The sequence below is a fragment of the Brassica napus genome, chromosome A7 (genome assembly GCF_020379485.1).
Source record: "Brassica napus cultivar Da-Ae chromosome A7, Da-Ae, whole genome shotgun sequence".
Lineage (NCBI taxonomy): Eukaryota > Viridiplantae > Streptophyta > Magnoliopsida > Brassicales > Brassicaceae > Brassica > Brassica napus.
The window spans coordinates 18,900,871-18,919,812 of NC_063440.1; the positions used below are offsets into that span (position 1 = coordinate 18,900,871).

The 18,942-nt window shown below is 39.3% G+C and overlaps 6 protein-coding genes across 7 annotated transcripts; 3 read left to right on the plus strand and 3 right to left on the minus strand.

Moving 5' to 3' along the window:
• Positions 1 to 542: 542 nt before the first annotated feature.
• On the plus strand, positions 543 to 1,529 carry LOC106353340 (CASP-like protein ARALYDRAFT_316979). Its single transcript, XM_013793084.3, has 3 exons — positions 543 to 888; positions 1,023 to 1,158; positions 1,244 to 1,529. The coding sequence occupies exons 1-3, from the start codon at positions 683 to 685 to the stop codon at positions 1,457 to 1,459; spliced, it is 558 nt and encodes a 185-aa protein (XP_013648538.1). The 5' UTR covers positions 543 to 682; the 3' UTR covers positions 1,460 to 1,529.
• On the minus strand, positions 1,496 to 2,751 carry LOC106353342 (flavin mononucleotide hydrolase 1, chloroplatic). The gene is made up of 6 exons (XM_048735702.1): positions 2,489 to 2,751; positions 2,281 to 2,408; positions 2,105 to 2,219; positions 1,962 to 2,032; positions 1,794 to 1,881; positions 1,496 to 1,720 (listed from the first exon to the last, which is right to left on the minus strand). The coding sequence occupies exons 1-6, from the start codon at positions 2,728 to 2,730 to the stop codon at positions 1,600 to 1,602; spliced, it is 765 nt and encodes a 254-aa protein (XP_048591659.1). The 5' UTR covers positions 2,731 to 2,751; the 3' UTR covers positions 1,496 to 1,599.
• Positions 2,752 to 2,821: 70 nt separating this feature from the next.
• Positions 2,822 to 3,836, plus strand: LOC106353341 (mavicyanin). Of its 2 annotated transcripts, XM_022688957.2 has the most exons (3): positions 2,822 to 2,938; positions 3,115 to 3,260; positions 3,340 to 3,836. In XM_022688957.2, the coding sequence occupies exons 2-3, from the start codon at positions 3,122 to 3,124 to the stop codon at positions 3,726 to 3,728; spliced, it is 528 nt and encodes a 175-aa protein (XP_022544678.1). In that variant the 5' UTR covers positions 2,822 to 2,938; positions 3,115 to 3,121; the 3' UTR covers positions 3,729 to 3,836. The 2 variants fall into 2 exon arrangements, with proteins under 2 accessions (XP_022544678.1, XP_022544677.1); XM_022688956.2 differs by lacking the exon at positions 2,822 to 2,938 and having other exon boundaries at positions 2,979 to 3,260.
• Positions 3,837 to 4,282: 446 nt separating this feature from the next.
• Positions 4,283 to 6,772, plus strand: LOC106353338 (peroxisome biogenesis protein 2). The gene is made up of 7 exons (XM_013793082.3): positions 4,283 to 4,489; positions 4,555 to 4,668; positions 4,734 to 4,890; positions 4,969 to 5,206; positions 5,727 to 5,844; positions 6,083 to 6,249; positions 6,437 to 6,772. The coding sequence occupies exons 1-7, from the start codon at positions 4,397 to 4,399 to the stop codon at positions 6,549 to 6,551; spliced, it is 1,002 nt and encodes a 333-aa protein (XP_013648536.1). The 5' UTR covers positions 4,283 to 4,396; the 3' UTR covers positions 6,552 to 6,772.
• LOC106353336 (probable plastidic glucose transporter 3) lies at positions 6,696 to 11,290 on the minus strand. The gene is made up of 14 exons (XM_013793080.3): positions 11,060 to 11,290; positions 10,600 to 10,714; positions 10,140 to 10,242; positions 9,936 to 10,003; positions 9,707 to 9,839; positions 9,250 to 9,349; positions 8,717 to 8,829; positions 8,427 to 8,520; positions 8,179 to 8,332; positions 7,788 to 7,931; positions 7,518 to 7,591; positions 7,344 to 7,432; positions 7,143 to 7,257; positions 6,696 to 7,065 (listed from the first exon to the last, which is right to left on the minus strand). Exons 2-14 carry the CDS (start codon positions 10,706 to 10,708, stop codon positions 6,877 to 6,879), a joined length of 1,485 nt encoding a protein of 494 aa, XP_013648534.1. The 5' UTR covers positions 10,709 to 10,714; positions 11,060 to 11,290; the 3' UTR covers positions 6,696 to 6,876.
• A 250-nt stretch (positions 11,291 to 11,540) lies between these two features.
• LOC106353343 (golgin candidate 5) lies at positions 11,541 to 16,950 on the minus strand. The gene is made up of 20 exons (XM_013793087.3): positions 16,782 to 16,950; positions 16,454 to 16,675; positions 15,419 to 16,311; positions 15,263 to 15,334; positions 15,066 to 15,140; positions 14,886 to 15,000; positions 14,660 to 14,721; positions 14,521 to 14,568; positions 14,045 to 14,329; positions 13,916 to 13,975; positions 13,760 to 13,843; positions 13,590 to 13,655; positions 13,402 to 13,500; positions 13,100 to 13,318; positions 12,901 to 13,015; positions 12,601 to 12,821; positions 12,231 to 12,290; positions 12,044 to 12,157; positions 11,887 to 11,961; positions 11,541 to 11,804 (listed from the first exon to the last, which is right to left on the minus strand). Exons 2-20 carry the CDS (start codon positions 16,599 to 16,601, stop codon positions 11,796 to 11,798), a joined length of 2,820 nt encoding a protein of 939 aa, XP_013648541.1. The 5' UTR covers positions 16,602 to 16,675; positions 16,782 to 16,950; the 3' UTR covers positions 11,541 to 11,795.
• Positions 16,951 to 18,942: the final 1,992 nt, after the last annotated feature.

Here is an 18,942-nt window from a genome sequence, read left to right on the forward strand (position 1 = left end):
ACTGTGCTATCATATCCATAAGAATGAGCGATGGGGCCTGATCCATAGTTGTTCGTTCTGTCGAGCCCATCTGTATTTGATGGGTGGGTCCTTGGGACGTGCCAAGTCTACGACATGTGTACACTTTTTATTGGTTGACTGAGTTTCCATTTGTCGTGGGATTCTGTTTCTGTTGAAACTTCAAAGGCAAGGACATATTTAAGTTTTCATTGTGATTCCTGATATTTCTCTTATCCCAGTTGTTCTAACTGTATCATAAAGCAAGTATGAAAACAATAAGAAAGTAAATATAAATGCCTTTTACCAAAAAATAATATAAATGCCTTTCAAAATTGGGTAATTTGAATTTGCAGAGAACATGCGGCACGCTAATTGTACCTGGCAAGTCCCAACAGAGATGTTTTATTTTTCTATCTTTCATACAAAATATATATACAAGAAAGGAAGGAATGTGGCTTGAAATATGGGGGATTCACAGTTTTCGTCTTTTTTTTTTGTAAGGAACATAAAGAAGTATATTTAATAATAATTATAAACTAAAAGAGAATGAAAGAGGAGAAGAGGAAGCAACACGAAAAATGTGGAGCAGAAAAGGGAACTAGTTGTATAAGAACGAGTTAGTTTTGATTGTGCTTTTCATAGATAGAGTAGAGAGCAGAAGAAGTTAAAAAGGGTAGATCGAATGAACAGAAATGGAGAGGAGGAAGTGGCCGAGAAGAGGAGGAGGAGGAGGAGGGAGGGGGTGCAGGTGTGCCTCAGAGGAGGCTGCTTGGCTGCTTCAGCCACGGCTATTGCGGTAATGTTGATGGCAACAGAGAAGGGTGTGGCTGACATCTATGGCTTGCCGCTCCCTCTAAACTCCAGTTGGTCTTTTTCTCCCTCCTACCAGTGAGTGAAAACGTGTATTTTAGATGCCAGAAATTTCGGTGAACAGAAAATATAACCGTGAACCTAACAAGAACATGACATTATTGTGTTTAAACTTTTGATTATATAATAAATAATGAGTTTGGTGTGTGAAGGTATGTGGTGGGGGCATGCACGGTGACCATTCTCTACTCCCTGTTACACCTCTGTCTAGGAATTTACAGGCTCCTCACTGGATCACCCATCACACCCTCCCGTTCCCAAGCTTGGCTTTGCTTCATCTTCGATCAGGTTCGCTCATCTCCCCTTTCTCCATTTGCTCTAGTCGTCTGGATTTTTAATCCATACATATACTTTGTGGTGTGTGTGTGGGCAGCTCTTCAGCTATTTGATAATGAGCGCTGGATCAGCCGGTATTGGAGTTACAAACCTCAACAAGACCGGCATCAAACACACTCCTCTCCCTGACTTCTGCAAGACCCTTTCTTATTTCTGCAATCACGTCGCACTCTCCCTCCTCCTAGTCTTGCTCTCCTTCATCTTTCTCGCCTCCTCTTCCCTCTTTAATGTCCTTGTGCTCTCCACTCTCTAGTCTCTCTGTTCTTGTTGCTTTATTTATACTATAATCTAAGACAGACTCTAATTATTATTATTTATGATCACTTGCATTCCCGAAACAAATGTATTGTCCTTTTGGAGTGTATTTTACAAATTACATCCAAGAAGTAGCAATCAAATATTGGGTAGAGAGACATTGACCCCTAGCTGTGAGAGATCCTTGAGGAGCGAATCAGCATTCTCAAAACATAACCCACGCATCCCAATCTCCACTGCACACTTGACGTTGCTTGGCCTGCGAATAATCAAACACTTACCTCAGGTCAAAAAAGATGTCTTTAGATGAGTTAACTTAAACAGATACAAACCTGTCATCAATGAATACACAGTCGCAAGGTTCGACACCGAGATGTTCCACAACCTCGAGATAGAACTCTGGATCAGGCTTTCTCTTTCCTGAATTAAAACAAAAAACAAACAAATATAATAACAGAGGATTGTATAAACAATAAAGCGGCAAGAGATGTGTGTTGCACCTGTATTACAAGAACAAAAAGTCCATGACAAGTAGGCTGAAAGCTTCAACTTGTCTTCTATCATTTTGTACCTTAAGAAACACAATAGAGTCAGTCAACAGAGCCATTTCTAATAAAAGAGAGGTTTGAAACAGGTGAAAAACCAGATGGGGTAGTTGGTGAAAGCATGAATCTCGAAGTTATCATCTCTCAAAGCTTGAAGAAGCTCTTGCATCCCATCTAAGTAGGAGTATCCTGATCTAATGCAATCCTTTAGCCCTGCAAAATCAAAAGGGTGATATATATTATTTGAATCAAAGGAGATGGTTATGAATCTCACCTTCCAAATCAAACTCCCTCCCATCAATAAAGAACTTTCTTGCCAGCTCATCCTCATCAATCAATCCCTTTTCGAATTCGATCCAGGCGGTTGGATGCTTGCACTCGAGTAGCTCCTTCATCGGCATTCTGTGGATTGATTAAGAGAATCAAAATCGAGTGGTGAAGCTACAAAAGAATAAAATTGAGAAGGATGATAGGATTCGAACCCGAAGAAGGCCGGAATATCTTGGTAGAATGGATCACGGACGATGGTGTCCATCACGTCGAAGAGGAGAACCGGGAGCTTCCTTTTCGGAGCGTCGTAAGTAACCGAAGCCCGATTACGCTTCTTCTCGATGACGTTGGGTTTCGAATTGAACAATTCGAATGTATTCATCGCCGTCGCCGTCGCCGCCGCCGTCGTCGACATCAGAAATGCCTTATTACTCCCGATCATCGTCATCATCATCGCGATAAGAAAAGGCCACACATGGGAAAACGCAGCGTTTTGATAAAATCGGATAGGTGAAAGCTGATTGGTCCACGTCATTAAATGAGAGTGACGTGGTAAAGCGGAAGGTTAGGGGGCCATGACTTGCTCCACACGGAACCTCAATCTTGTAACCGTCAAAAAAATCATCCACGACTCGGAGTGCTCAACTCAACCGCCAATATAGGTAATGCTTTTAACTCTCATCATTATAAAAACGCCTCTCGTTACCATTTTACTTTTTACTCCAAGCTAATCAGAGAACTAATCTCCTCTCAAAACAAAGCATACAAAAAAGAATATGATGAAAATGACTTCTCCTCTGTCTCTGTCCAGTCTGATGATAATTTTGTTGTGCGTTAGGGCGGTGATGGTAGTAGTAGCGTCAGAGGGTCCTAGAGTTTTCAAGGTTGGAGACGAGTTCGAGTGGAGAGTTCCACTCCAGAATGATACATCGGTTTACAGCCGCTGGGCGAACACCAACCGCTTCCACATCGGCGATTCTCTCTGTGAGTGTAGTTGTTTCCTATTTTTTGTTTTACCTTTTTGGAGATTAATTAATTAACTGAAGAGAATTAATGGATGCAGCGTTTGTGTACGACAAGGACTCGGTGATGGAAGTAGACAAATGGGGTTTTTACCACTGCAACGGCAGCGATCCAATCACAGCGTTCGACAATGGAAACAGCACGTTTTACCTTGATCGTCCTGGTCTCTTCTACTTCATCAGCGGCTCCAACGCCCACTGCACCAGTGGACAGCGTCTCATCGTGGAAGTGATGCATATCCACCACCACCACAACCACCACGATGTTTCCTTGCCTCCGTCCATGTCACCTCTCTCTGCCAGCTCTCCCTCTGAATCTGCATTCGACTCTCATGATCCTGCTTCTTCCGCTGCTGCCTCCTCCCTGCTCGCCTCCTTCTTCCCTCCCTTTGCTGCACTTCTTGTTGCTCTTTTCAGCTGCCAACCATAGCGCTTTTGTTTCATCTTCTTATTAGTCTTCTTTCGTTGCTATTAATTTTTCCGTTTCTTTTGTCATTCAACTTTTAAGATATTATTAACCTCATATTTTCTTCATCAACTTCTAAGTTTTATCACTGCTTTTAAACAAAAGTTACAAAACAATCACAAAGCAACCGCAATTAAAAAAAAATAAGGAGCTAATTCAACCACCTAAGCTAAAAATGAAAATATTAAGGAGCTAATTAAGTGTTACAAGATAAATGAAACAATTGCATTTTCAGAAAATAAATTAAATAACTATAATAAATGCATAAATTTTCTGTAGTTTTCAAATTTTAATAATTTTTAACTAATATTAATTTAATACAATCAATTAACTTTTTTAAAGATCATAATTTTTTAATAGAAAATACAAAATGATTTTTTTAACCAATGAAAAGGATCAAAACGAGGGAGAAAAAAGCGCAGCAGTTTAGTAGTATTTGGGCTAAGTTAGCAAAGCATGCCCAATAAGAAAGAAATAATAATTTGGGCTTCTAGAAAATGATAAATAAAAATGGCACATATATATGTCAATTAAATAAAAAAAAGCTTGTCGGATCCCATATCGGAAGCTAAAAGAAACAAAGCTATAAAAATAAGATAAGACGGTGGCAGTCGCAGCCCTTTCAACAAGCAATGACGTCGCCTCCGCCTCCTGACGATGATGCTTGGGTCCGTTCTCATCACCGTTTACTTCCCCAATCGCAATCGCTCCTCTCTTCCCACCAGGTATAATATTCTCTGTTGATTTCGAATTTGTTTTTTTTTTTTTTAATTTTCTGATTTTTGAGCAGTCAGTTATAGCGGTTGCAATATCAAGGGTAAATCAGTTCGACGCTGCAAGGCTAGATGTTGAAATGTCTGCCATGTTGAAGGAACAGTTGGTTAAGGTTTTCACTTTGGCCAAGGTACTCAATTCAATTCAGTTCTTTTTTTTTTTTTTTAAATCACTGATTTTGTCTGGGGGGAGTAGCCAGGAATGCTGTTTCAATACGAACCAGAGCTAGATGCATTCCTTGAGTTTCTCATTTGGAGATTCTCTATTTGGGTTGACAAACCTACCCCTGGAAATGCTCTCATGAATCTTAGATACAGAGATGAACGTGTTGCTGCCCAACTCTCTGGCAAAGGTATTTTATTACTTCAGTTCTGTTCAATACCCTTTTTTTAACTTGTCTTAACTTACTCATGTTCTGTCTCTCGTGTAGTCAGAACAGGACTAGAAGGCCCTGGACTTACTGCTCCCCAAAAGATTTGGTACTGTGTTGCCTCAGTTGGTGGTCAGTACCTCTTCTCCCGTTTGCAGTCGTTTTCTGCTTTCCGTAGATGGGGTGATTCTGAGCAGAGACCATTGGCTAGGCGACTTTGGACCCTCGTTCAACGAATCGAAGGCATCTATAAAGCTGCTTCTTTTCTTAACCTCTTGTCATTTCTTTATACCGGAAGGTACATTCTCATGGACTTGTTCATCTTGTCTACATATATCTTAATAGTTCATACAGACATGCATGCGTGTACAGTGACATGACCATTTGATTTGATTTGATTTGATTCAATGCACTAGGAATGGTTACTAAACGCTAGGACAAACAGAATGTATGTAGCACTTTTATGGGACAACAACTTATGTCTGGTTCAGTTAATGAGGCTGTTTTGTTAGGAATGCCTTATTGTATTGATCTACGAATTAAATATCTAAATCAATGTCTAGCTGCTGCTCACTGAGTCCTAAAAGATCTGCCACTATTCAAATTGACTTGCGCTACTTCTAATACATCTATTAGTAGCCTCTTAGTGCTACAAACAAAAAATCAAAACCAGATTGGAGACTTCAGACATGGTGATGTTCAGAAAAGTTATAGGAGACGCGTTTATTAAATTTCACGATGAAAGATTGAAGCGAGAACCAATACCACGTTGTTGATGATTTTGCAAATGCTTTACCATTCTTTCTTTGTTGTTCCAGGTATAGGAACCTCATTGAAAAAGCTTTAAGAGCAAGGCTTGTCTATAGGAGTCCCCATATGAACCGATCTGTCAGCTTCGAGTACATGAATCGCCAACTTGTCTGGAATGAATTTTCTGTACGTCTTCTTCTTCTCTGTCACCTCTTACACATAATGCCATAATCATTTTGAAAGTTTGCCAACCTATCAATTCATAGAACTATCCTTGGGCTTATGGTTTCTGGCCTATTATTGAAACACAAAATGACTTAGTTGATGAGTATATGTCTTGTCTGCTGGAAGAAGTGTTCTGTTGGATCTCACTTCTTGGTTCTGTTTGGCATTCAGATTTAGATTTGTTTGGTTGTATTTTCAGGAAATGCTTTTGTTGCTTCTTCCGCTGCTCAACTCTTCAGCTATAAAGAATATTCTTAGTCCATTTGCCAAAGAAAGTTCCTCAAGCAATAAAGAGGATACAGTTGCTTGCCCCATTTGCCAAGTGGATCCTGCAACTCCGTTTATTGCTCTGCCTTGCCAGCACAGGTATGGTTTAATCTAGTGGATCATAGGGTCATTACCTTACCTCTCTCCTCAGATATATAGTGGTTAGTTAATTATACTAGAAGCTAAGTAACTGTATGTGATTGCGTATATGAGGATTCGTAGGGGAAGTTAGACAAGACAGAAGTGATGTTATAGGCGATTCAGAGTATGTGTTGACTTGTGGCAGGTACTGTTACTACTGTATAAGGACCCGCTGCGCCTCAGCAGCATCATTCAGGTGTCTTAGATGTAACGAGCCTGTGGTTGCCATACAACGGGAAGGTGTTTCAAGTGGCAAATGAATTGGGAGAAGAATTACGAATAAGGCAAACAGCAGAAGAAACATTGTTAGAAAGTGGTGTTTTCAAACAGGCTTATACAATAAAGGATAAAAGCTTGAAGAAACAAGTTTTAGGGATAGATGAACCTCTTCTGTACATTAAAAAAGTTGTAATTTGTAAACTACTTCTTTATTAGAAATCAAATTGGAATGTCGGCTATACTTGAATAATTCATTTCCTTACATTGTGGTGCCTACTTACTACTCGTTCCTACTTCCATATTAGTAGTCTTACATATTATATTATACTCCCCATAAAGTGGCAGAAGAACAATGTGAAGAAAAAATCACTGGCTGGTGGCAGAGAGCAGACTGATTTCTATCTCTTGGAGGCTCTTCCCTTTAGTCTCAATCACGTTCTTCTGCACAAAGATAACTGCCACCACGCAGAAGAAGCCAAAGATTGCATTTAGAAGCACCGAACCTAGTTGCTCCAGCATTCTTAGAAACAGCAGCCCCACGAAGAAGTTTATTACCTGTTGTTGCGCCAAGCTTATTATTGTTTCAACATTAAATCCATTTCCTAAAAAAGAAGTATTGACAAAAGCCATACCCAGTGAACAGCAAGACAAACAGCCAATGCTGTTGCCCGAAGACGACCAGGGCATATCTCAGACAGGAGAATACTTGGAACAGGACCAGCTCCAGTTGCAAACGACAACACAAACCTGCATATTTTCATCGTTTGAGTTTTACCAAAATACCCACCCCTCTTTCCACTATCATATAGTTGACATGTTACAGAAAAACTTACAGTAGCATTCCTCCGACCGAGAGAAACAAGGTTCCAAAAGTTGATGAATATGAAGTATGTGCTAATGCTTGGAGACCCAGAGATACTGCCTGTTAAAGATGGAAGAGCTCTGTTAAAGTGTCAGTGCTGTCAATGCTTAATTCAAATAGCGATTCTCGCTCTCAGCCATATTACCATGCCCGCAAAACTCCCAATAAGCAATACTTTTCTCCCCAGCTTATCCATTAAAACCACTGCTACAGTAGAACCTGTACAACAGCATGAATGATCATCATTTGACTTGACAGTTTCTACATGTTGAAAGGGAGACTTTTGAATCTCTTCTTTTCATGATCATCATCTTTGTAATAAGAGGAAGGATTAACATCCATAATTTCTAATTTACATAATTAACCTCAACCACCTCATCTACTGACACGAAGGGAAAATGTTACACTTTAATACCTAAGAGGTTGCATACTCCCACACAAATGTTGGCCGAGGCTGAAGGTACACCAGCTTTCTTGAAGACAGTTGATGAGAAATAGAACACAGCGTTTATCCCAGACAACTGTTGTAAAGCAAAAAGGGTAGATCCAATGAAAACCACTGCAAACGGAGAAAAATTAAAACGTAAAATGAATGAAGTTAGAGGCTTCACATGTCATTCATATGTTTTTTTTTGCAAATGACAATGACTCTTCTTTTTGTCTAGGGATCCAGTTGAACAAGCTAACGTACTCTCCGCCTAGATGAATCAACTCTATGACGATCAGTTCTAACCCCACAACCGGAATATTTGAGATAAAAATGCCAAAAGTTATGAAAATCTTGTTGGTTTGAAGATCAAACATACCTCTAAAACTGCGCCCAAAAAGCAATTCCGACAATTTGGCCGAATCGCCATCATCTCCCCTATCTGACTTCACTAACTCTGCCATGGCAGCCTTGACGTATGCCCCTCCCAGTAACTTCTCAAACACGACTTCAGCTTCAGCTGCCCTTCCTCTCTGAGAATGTAAAACAGGGAAAGTGAATCAACAAATCAATTGTTTATGAAAATGTCTTTAGGAGCTATGATGTTTTTAAATGAGAAAAAGTCACCTTGAAAAGCCACTGAGGACTTTCGGCGCAGAGTTGCATGAAAACAGCAAGGACTACAGCTGGGACTGTGGATATCCAAAAACATATACGCCACCTTAGACAATCAAAGTACATGAAACCTATTAGCTGATCATTCTGCCGAGATGTCCAGACGGTAGTCTTGTCAATAATGACCAAAGCATGTGCCCTAAACTTCGCCGGCACAAACCAGTTCTAGGGTTTAAGTTTACAGCATTGTAATAGGTCATTGAGGCCATTGTTTTTCCCCTAAGTCCTTGTCAATATCTTACCAGCCCAAGTTGTCTTTTGCTGGGATTCCAGCAAATAGTGAAGCTAAGAGCCCAAGACAAGTCGCAATTTGGGTAGAGCTGCCATATGTGCCTCTCACATAAGCAGGTGACACCTGCAAAGTGGAAATGTGAGCCTCGCTCTAAATAAGATTGTATGGATAACGCAATTCAGTGAAAGTTATGCGCCTAGAGAACCTTCTGCTTACGTTAGGTAAATCCACTAATGCGAATAAAGCTTTCAAAATAGAAGCTTTAAGTAAAATGAATTTTAAGTGTACCAATGAACTTCTACGTGCTAATGGTCTAGTTCACTACTTACATTGCCCCCAATCAGCTTTTGATAAAATAATAAAATAAATTGGGGTTGAATCCCATCTGTAGAAGAAATTTTGTTATTGTTGTAAACATGTTGATGTAAAGGATGAAATCTAAAACTAGCCACTGAATTGTACATCAAATTATTCACATCACCAGTCTGTGGGGATGCAATTTCATGTAGCGATCATAGAAAAACAAGTGCAGGAACAAAGTACCTCAGTGACATAGAGAGCTGTAACAGAAGGACCTATGCCCATTCCAATTCCGACAAAAAACCTTCCCAGGAGCATGCCCTCAAGACTCTCAGTTGTTGCACTGCAAACAATACATTTGTAAGCACACAGATCTCGTTATTTTTAAAGAGGCACCTCACAATACGAGAAAACCCACCAAGGCGAGGACTAGAGGGAAAATATGTTAAAAGGAATAACCAATTGCTCATAATAAATTGTCGACACCCACTCAGAAAGTCACAGTGAGAATAAATGTAACCCTGATTGCATAATGACTAGTCTAGACAAAAATTTGAATCCGAAATGTTCAAATAAGTTGACACATACATGTTCAAATCTGTAAGAGTAGGTTTCAACTTGTAAGCGAAAACATTCATCATGCATAATCAACAGCCTAAACAAAAAAAAAGGTTAAGCAGAAGAGAAAAAAAAGGATAACCTCACAGAAGCTCCGATAATCATTGGTAAAGCGCTCAACTGGAAAGCTCTACGGCGGCCAACACCATCCGCGACCAACCCACTGAACAGAGATCCAATAAAGGCGCCACCTAAGCACGTACTAACAACAAGACCTTCATCCACCAGAATTAAAAAAAAAAGAATGATCAGACACAAGGATAGACACGATGACTGAAGAAAGAAACAGAAACATAAAAAGCTATATATACCTTCGGCGATGGTGTTGCCACTAAAGCCAAGGTCAATTGAAATGCTTTCGAGAGTTTCATTAACAACCCTACGTCCACAAAAGAAAGCATGAGTCTATACTAAGAGTTTCTTCCCAGTTTACATACAATTAAAAGAAACAGAGTCTACATAATGAGTAACATGGACAAAGAGAAGGCAATTCAAAGTCTAATATTGGCACGCACCCAAGGTGATAGCCGAATAAAAGGGAGGTGAGAGAAGCAACGAATACGTGAGGCAGAGATCGCTTCCATGAAGGATTCCCGATATCTTTTCCCGTCCCAGTCACTGGAAATTCACAGTCACAGTTATATAGGATTACAATGTTAGGTCTAGGGCACAAAACACAGAGCAGAGATCCATAGGCAAATGGCAAAAGTTAAAGAAGTTCATGAGTCCAAGCAAGGAAAGGTTATAGCTCGGACGCTTTCTTGTTTTTTATTTACTTTGACATCAGTTTCTAGCTTTTATCTTCACTTACAGAGTCATAATACCAAATCCGATTTTTATTATTATTGTTTAAACTAAACATCTTAATTAACTATTGACACGTCGGAACATGACATGGGTTCTTTCTAATGACTCTGGGTTTTTTTCCATTCCGGGCAACATTTTCAAAAGGAATTGGTGATTAAAAAAAGGAACCTGCTGCAGTTTCAGCTTTATCGAGAACAGAGAGTAACTCTCTGGAAGGAACACGTTTCTCAATGTGACGACCTCGCATCATCGTGTACGTGCGTCTAACAGAATCCATCCCCCACTGCACATGAAAATTTTGAAGTTTCAGCAGTTGCACATACGTACAAAAACGCGCAATTTAGCTAAATTAAACCTTCCGGTGCTACTTAAGTGTCCGTATGAACACAATCAATTAGAAATTAGAAAAAAAAGTGAAAGCACACGTAACGTGACGTTAGCTAGTAGGAAAGTTCCAGAATCAACATGAGAAAGTGAGATCGTCGGATCTGACAGCAAAAAAGTTTACCCAGCATTGATCCGCAATGTAGATCAGAAACAAAAAGTTACAATAGAAAAAAAAAAGGCAATGGCAAGATCTAGAGCATTAAGGAGGAAAATAAAAAGCGAGAAACGATGATTATAGTACCTGCAGGCAGACGAGAAATGATCAAAAGGAATCGTTGAGTCGAAGAAATAAGTTTTTTCTTTCCTTTTTATTTGTTTTTGAAGTTTGGAACTTAATCATTCCTCCTCCTACGCAACACTTTATATAACATATATGCTATATGCTTTGGTCACCACCCAGATGCGCTTCACTCTTCTCCCGAGAGAGACGATAATACGACGTGTTTTAATCACCTGCTTCGCCTCCACCGACCTCATCTATGCCCCACTAAGTAAAATCAATAGTGTAACTAACTTCTGAGGGCCTCCATGCAAAAGTACAGAGGCCTCTTGGGCCTTTCTTTATTTATCACCAGGCCTCTTAGGCGCTTCTATCATCTTTTCCTGATTGCGACATCTCTCAGCTTATTAAGCTTCTTTCGAATCATAGTTTTTTGAGCTTCATCCGAGTCAAGCTCTTGTTAATTGATGATATACTATGGTTCTTTAACGAAGCCACTAAATGAATCGAGTCAACTCTCTCTCAAAGAACGAGGCACTTTTACATTGTCTCCAAATAATTACGAATAAACACAGTAACAAAAATCTTTAGTTCGAGCAGTAATACTTTGTTTTACAAACCCTTTTCTGAGAAGAAAAAAGAAAGAAAAAAAAATAAAAGCAATGTAGGGCCTTTGGTCGGTGGTATAGCCAATAGGAGGAAACAAGGATGATGGTCCTACACATGAGCCTGAGCCTGTCAACACTTTGTTGCTTTCTCATTGGATCTGTTAAAAAATGCACAAACCCCTTCAGACCATGAGAGCCTGTCAAACAATTTGACTAAACTTTGGTGTATGTTTGACTTACCTTGTTCACCAGCATGTTCACTTGCTCCTTGTACATTTCCTTCAAGTCCACTATATCCGCTCGAAGTTCCTCCAACTACCACCAAACCCACATTTTTATCATTATTACGCCTACCACTGTTATTGCTGGCTACAAGTAATTTATTCACATCTCTTACCTCCTCATCTCGTTCACCCATCAATTCCAGAGCAGCCGCATGCCTTTGTCTTAGTGCTTCCAGCTCTGCTTTTATGCCCGGCACCCTATCCGCCTCCCCTCTTAATTTCTCACACTACATCCACAGTGACCAAAATATTAGACGTCACATCCTTAATAAAACAACTCTGAAACTCTCATATAGGTACCTCTGCGGTCATTTTGACTAGTTCTTCAGCTAGGGAATCTCGGATAGACTCCATTGACGCCTGTTGCAGGACAATATTCCACCAGAGTAGGTTAAAATTTTACAGTTAGATTCTAAATTAGGGGATGATAGATACTAAGAACAAGCCTATACAATTAGAGCTAAACAATCTAAACCAGCTTATAAAACAACGGTAATTTCCCAGCATCCATAGTGCGCCATTTTAACCTATCCAAGGTGGGTTCTGAGATTACGGTGGGGTCTGAGATTACAAACTGATGTGAACCTAATTCCCATTTCAACGCCAGTTTCCAAAAGCCTACCAATGGAGCTACACAGAAATGAACAAGTTGTATACTTTTTACACCTACCAAGCGGGACATGTAAGAAGCAAGTTCACCCTCTTTCTGTCGAAGTGTGGCTTCATAAGCACTCGGTGTGATGCTCTTCATGTAGTATGGACTCATAGTTGCTTCAGGCATGCTTCTCTTCTCAGAAGATTTATCTGACGAATCAAGCGAAGCTTGCAGAAAATAGCTCTCCTCCATGCTGCCAAGGCTGCTTGCGCTTGAGAGCTTTCTTTGCAAGCCTCCTGATGACACAGTTTAAAATTTCACAGATGCGCAAGGCCTGTATTACTGAATATTAAACCATATTGAGATGCATCATACCATTCTCATAGGTAGAATTTTGCCTTGATATGGGAAGCTGTTCAGAGGCTGTCGAGGTATTGATACGGGCAGTTCTTTCAAGATCCAAACGGGTAGCCTTCTCCCTTTCTAGGTCCTGAAAATTTTTTCGCGATGTAAAGAAAATTCATCGGGGTTTTTTTTAACTAATCAAAGTAGTGTCTGAAAAACTATGTATCACCTTTTGAATAAGCTCGTTGTGGAGCAGCACTTCTTGCAACTCTTGCTTATGTTTTCTCCGCAGTTCCATGATTTCCACTTCAAGTTGGTTTGCTCGACCGCCTAAGGTATCTGCTTCTTCCTTAGCTGCCAGATACTCCTGTCTATTCTCTGCCGCTCTTTGCCTCTCCTTCTCGAGCGACTTACTTAACTGGCCTTGTTCTGCTCTAAGACATGAAAGCTGGATAGGAGAACCGGGTAAGCTAGAATTTAGAAAAAAAGACGTGACACTGATGAAGAACAGTGTCAAGGATCATAGAAAACCTGAGCCTCAAGAACATTGATCCTTGATAAGGTTTGAGAGAGGCGTTCATTCACAGAGCGCTCTCGCTCTTCAGCTGTGGCAGCTTTAGTTTCTGCTTCCTGAATATTCGTAGAAATTGAACAAAACGATAAGAGACATAGAAATAAATAGTTGAATATGAGGGTTATCGCAGTGATGTTCAAAACACCTGCAGTCGGGCATTCAAAGTTCTCTCTACAGCACCCCAAGCTTCTGCTCTTCTGGCAGTAGTTTCCTATAGTCAATCAGATAAGAAGCATGTAATGTTACATATTTTATTTTAAAGTTTCTAATCTCAGAAAACCTTCTCCAAAAAACCCCAGAAGGATCAGCTACTACCTGCATTGCCTCAATCTGTCTTAGGAGAGGCCTTGTAGACTCAGGAACTTGGGTGATTAATTCCTCACACCTTCGTTCACTAGCCTACACGACAATTTAGTTTAGAAAGCATAAATACACGGAGCTATCAATTCATCCCAAAACGTCTTGATTTACCTGATAACGTCTTTGAAGGTCTTCAAGTTCTCTGCGGAACATGTCTTCCCTAAACACTACCTGCAACAAAATAATAACAAATATCACCGAATGTGATCCCGTTAGTAAATGTCCCGAATTTGATCAAACCTGTTGCTCCTTTTTGCTTAAGGTTTGCCTCAATTCTTCCAGCGCCTGTACTAGCATAGATTCCCGCTCTCCGGCCTCCTTTAGACGATTCTCTAACTCTATTCTCGCCTCATTGTTGGTACGCTCCTCCGCTAATGCTTGAGCTTCCTTTGCTGCAGCTAATGCATTCGAGTAATACTCTTTCTGAGAAGCAAGTTCGGCTTGATGTTTTTCTATGGTCTCTTGCAGCAGCTTCTCTGTAGCTGTCTTGTCCCTTTTAATACTCTCTACCTTATTTTCTTCAGACTGACAAATGACAGAAAAAAAACAAGACACCAAAGTTTTGCTATATTAGATATTTATCATGCCTACAAGAAGATACATTTCGAACAATGCTTTAACAAAAGCTTCTGGAAAATCAAGACAAGCCCACCAAGGTGTTTCCATCGTTAATCACATAGTGAAACAACAAAAGCATCGCTCGCGACATCAATTACCTGAAGCTTTGTGATCAGTCCTTTCTTCTCTTCTTCCACCTCTCTAATCTAACATGCGGACAAAATAAGCAGGTGAGAGAAGAAGCAATGAGATTGATGGTACTAGTAAAAGTGAAAGGTGTAAGCATTCGTTACATACCTGAGCTCTCAGCTTCCTGATCTGACCCTCTTGAGCAGCTTGTTTCTTCGAAAGCTCTTCGCCTGAAATGACGGGCATTAACATCAAAGGCTCAAGCTGAGTAAGAAAATGAACTCCTTTCATTTTTTCAAACAGTTACAGTTCGCTCTCGGAATGCATTAAACCATTAACAATTAGCACCGAAATTACAATCGATGATCCCAAGCATTCCAAAAGGTTTGCTTACCTTCAGCCATAACTTGATTTATTATTTCATCTTTCTCCTTAAGAAGGGCCGCAGCATCACTTTTCTTGTTCTGTTCTCTTCTAAGTGTATCCCTTTCTTTGGTGAGTGCGTAAACCTAGAAAGATGAACCATTAAGGTATATTTATAAAGAAAAAGAAGAACCAAAATAGCAAAATATACCTTCCTCTCAAGAGTAGCAACTCTCTGATGGTATTCTTCTCGCAAAGACTCAACTTCAGCTTCATTGGATTTCCTCTGTTTCAGAGCACAAAGGGTATAAGAATTTAGGTTAAGAATCAACACAAAGGAGGAAAAATGAGTACGATAATCAACATTTCATCTAATTAAACATGAACTTTCAGCGTACTCTCTAGTACCTTCAAATCCTCAGTGGCAGATTTTAGCTGCTCATTTTCATGCATTAACTTTGCAATCTCATCAGCCTTTGCCTGTAAAAACAAATTACCATAAAAAATTGGTCTAGAAGCACCATAGCTGTAGAACAACCCTATGATGGAAACCTTAAGATGTACCTGAGCTTGCCTTGCAGCACCTTGCAGTGCATTTTCCAACATTTTCATTTCCTTTTTTGTCTTCTCTAATTCCATAATAACATCAGCAGAGTCAGAAGCATTTGTTGCAGAGCTCGAACGCTGGCTGTCAATTAATTCACTACCATCAAGTCTTGAATCCAGTTCACGAGAAACAAAATCTACAACTCTCTCTGAAATTTCATCTGAAGGAGATCTCTTCAGCACAGAAGACTCATTAGCAGAACCAGCCGACTCGGTACTTAAAGACAGTTGAGCATCAGAGGGCTCTACCCTGTTAACATTATCTGTATCAGGTGAAACTGCGACATTTACAGACGATGTTCTCTTCTCCAGATTTTCACTCTGCCTTTCCTGCTCATTTTTTGTCTCATCCGTATCAGCAATCACAGGAGAGGAAACAGCTTCGTTATTTCCTACAGAAACTTCGTTTGTTCCAGCATCCTCCTCAGGCATAGCCTCCTCTGCCTCTGATCCAGCATCTTCGGACTTGGGTGGCTCTGGCTGAGACTCTTGTGAAGCAGCTGCCAATTCCTGCTTCTCATCAGGTTCTAAACTACTCGTGTCACGAGGCTGTTGAACCGAGTTTCCTTGAGAATCTTCTAGAGCCATCTGAGATTCAGGTTCACCATCTTTGGGATCTAAAACAACAGTCTCTGCTACCTCAGCTTGGTCAGCTTCTTCTGTCACATTTGTTTCTTTATTTGCTTCAACTAATACTTCTTGTTCAGTAGCTACCTTACCAGATCTTTCTTCTTTTTCTTCTTCTTCGGATTGAGGTGGATTTTCTGAGCTGGCAGAGTCTTCCAATGAATCAAGTTTCTCATCAGAGGTGTTACCCATGAAGGACATTACAGGTGGCCACATACTTGAAGCTACATTAAAAAGAAAACAAAGAAAAATAGATCCATGTTCTATCAGAAACTAAACGAATGAATCCAACGGCATGTGCAAATTCTCTCAACACAATCCAAAAATGGTATCATTATTTGCAACAGAAGATCGATCAAAAGGTACCTTCACCGGCAGATTCGGACTTGTCATCAAAGCCAAGGGCGTTATCGAAATTCTTCTCGATGTTCTTAACGCTCTCCTGGAATTTATTAACTGCCCCAGTGAGATCCGGGAATCCTCCCAGAGAAATCTTGTCACTGAACCAAGCCATCTCCACGAATCTGAAACTTGTTCGTTCGACGTGAATCTCACAAATCACCACCGGATCAGATCCATCTCAAGCGCCTGAGCTCAAAATTTACGAAATTGAGAGACGTATCAATAAGGAATCAAATCATTGATGCAAGAGATTCAATCGAGGTGAGCATCTCCTTATTAATAATTTGCCTACCTGATATTGAGATCAGAAAGAGCGAGCTTAGGAGATGCGTCGTGATCGAATTTAGATCCAAATCCAACTCTCTCTTCTTCTTTTTTTTCCTCCTCCTCTGGTGCTACGAGCGGGTGTCATAAACGGCGCCGTTCTAGCTTTTCATATCATTTATTTACTTTTTTTTTTTTTTTTTTTGCTAAAACATATCATTTATTTACTTGACGAATTGTTTTGTTTTTTTGATAGAATACGTTAATTAAAACCGAATTACACTAATGGAAACCAGAAAGATCCAGCTTATAAAGTAACACGGCCTATATGAGCCCACTAATTTGGGCAACAAGCAAACCGACTAAGGCTCGCAAACATGGATATTCGTTTTGAGTGTTTCCAGCGACTCTTTCTGGATAAATTGCATTGCTCTTCCTCTCTTATTTTATCGAACTAGGCTATATATAGCCACATCTAGGCATGCATGCAGTTTTTCGGTTAGTTCGGGTCTATTAGTTTGGAATTCGGTTAGTTCGGGTCGGTCGAAATCTTACCGAAGTGAAAAGAATTCGGTTAGTTCGGTTTCAGAATTTTCTACTGAATTTTTTGAATTCCGGTTAAGTTTTGATTTAAAATGAATAAAATTTAAAGATTTTACTAAATTTGGTTATTTCAGTTCGGATTTTGGTTAGTTTAATTCAGAATTTGGTTAAGAATGATATTGTTTGGTAAAAAAAAAATTAAAAGTCAAACTAACCAATTACCAAATCAAAAATCTAATTTTTTTAGTTACCGAACTGAACCAAACCTTCAAACTGGATTTTTTGGTTCGGTTCGGTTTGGAAGGTTCAGTTCGGATAATAACCGCAGGCCTAGCCACATCTTCCCACAGTCTATTCACCATATGTTTTTTTCGTTAGTCTTTTCCAGTACGAATCCGGTCAGTATTGTTTGTTTTCTTCAACTATACGTACTCTGTCGGTGGCTTTAATATTCATTACAAATCACTGCTAGTTTATTTTCTCTCACACTGGAAAAAGGGGATCATGATCTGATGCTTGTCTCTAGCTGTTATTTAACTTCTTTGTTGATATGTTTTGATAAATACATACATTTCGCGTCACTACCTTATTTTAGGACACGGTCGTATATATTTACGATTGCATTTTCATTTTGTATTTCTATTTGAATTCCCGAAAAGAAGATTAATTATATATAGCATGTATACGCGCACGCAAAGACAATCAGAGTTAAACTCGTGTATAAACGGACGTTTAATAATAGTTATGAGTTATAACGATTTATACAACATATATACGTGTTATGGTTACCATGATCATTTGTAGACTAGTAGTGGATGGGTCGAGAGTTGAGACACTAAACCAAACATCTATATATATAAAGAAATGTTCGCCTCTCTCCCGTGAAGCCACGTTATCAATTCGTATGTTCTGGGAGTGATACGTGTCCCATTTTATATTTAGGGTCAAAATAAATGAATGCAGTTAAGGATAATTGAACCCAGCACCTCTAGCACTGATAATTTCTCTTAGAACCACTAGGCTAAAGTCACTTTTTATATATATGTGACCGTAAAAATACTTATTATCGTGTCAGCTGGAAGTCCATGCTTCTTCTGCTTGTGGCCAGGGCCGACACTGAACTGACGTCAAAATGAAGATCGAGAAGTTAAAAACTTTGCTCCAAACAGTTTTGCAATGTTTCCAACCTTTATAACTTGATGCATATAATATATATCAAAATACATTTATTGTACACGCTTTTATTAGTTTTGCTTTTAAAAGAAGGTATTTACAGTTATAAATGTTTTGTGCCAGTGAAGTAATAGTTAAAAAATCTTTATACATATGTCATTTTAAAATAACATCTAACTTCTATATATAGTCAATATATATGTCCATGTTATATTCTAGACTAAATATTTTCTCTTTTAAAAATATAGAAAACAATTTTTTTAGTCTACAAGCAAATGTTGTAGAGCAATTATGCATTATACAAAATAATATATATTTAAAATCCATACACAAAAACATAAAAATTGTTACATGCCTCTTTCTGACACATGCACACTCTACTATGAATAAGAATTAAAAAAAAACAGTATTGTCATCAAACTTTATCACAAATCCACATTTGTACATCTATAATTATGAATTAGACAATTAGT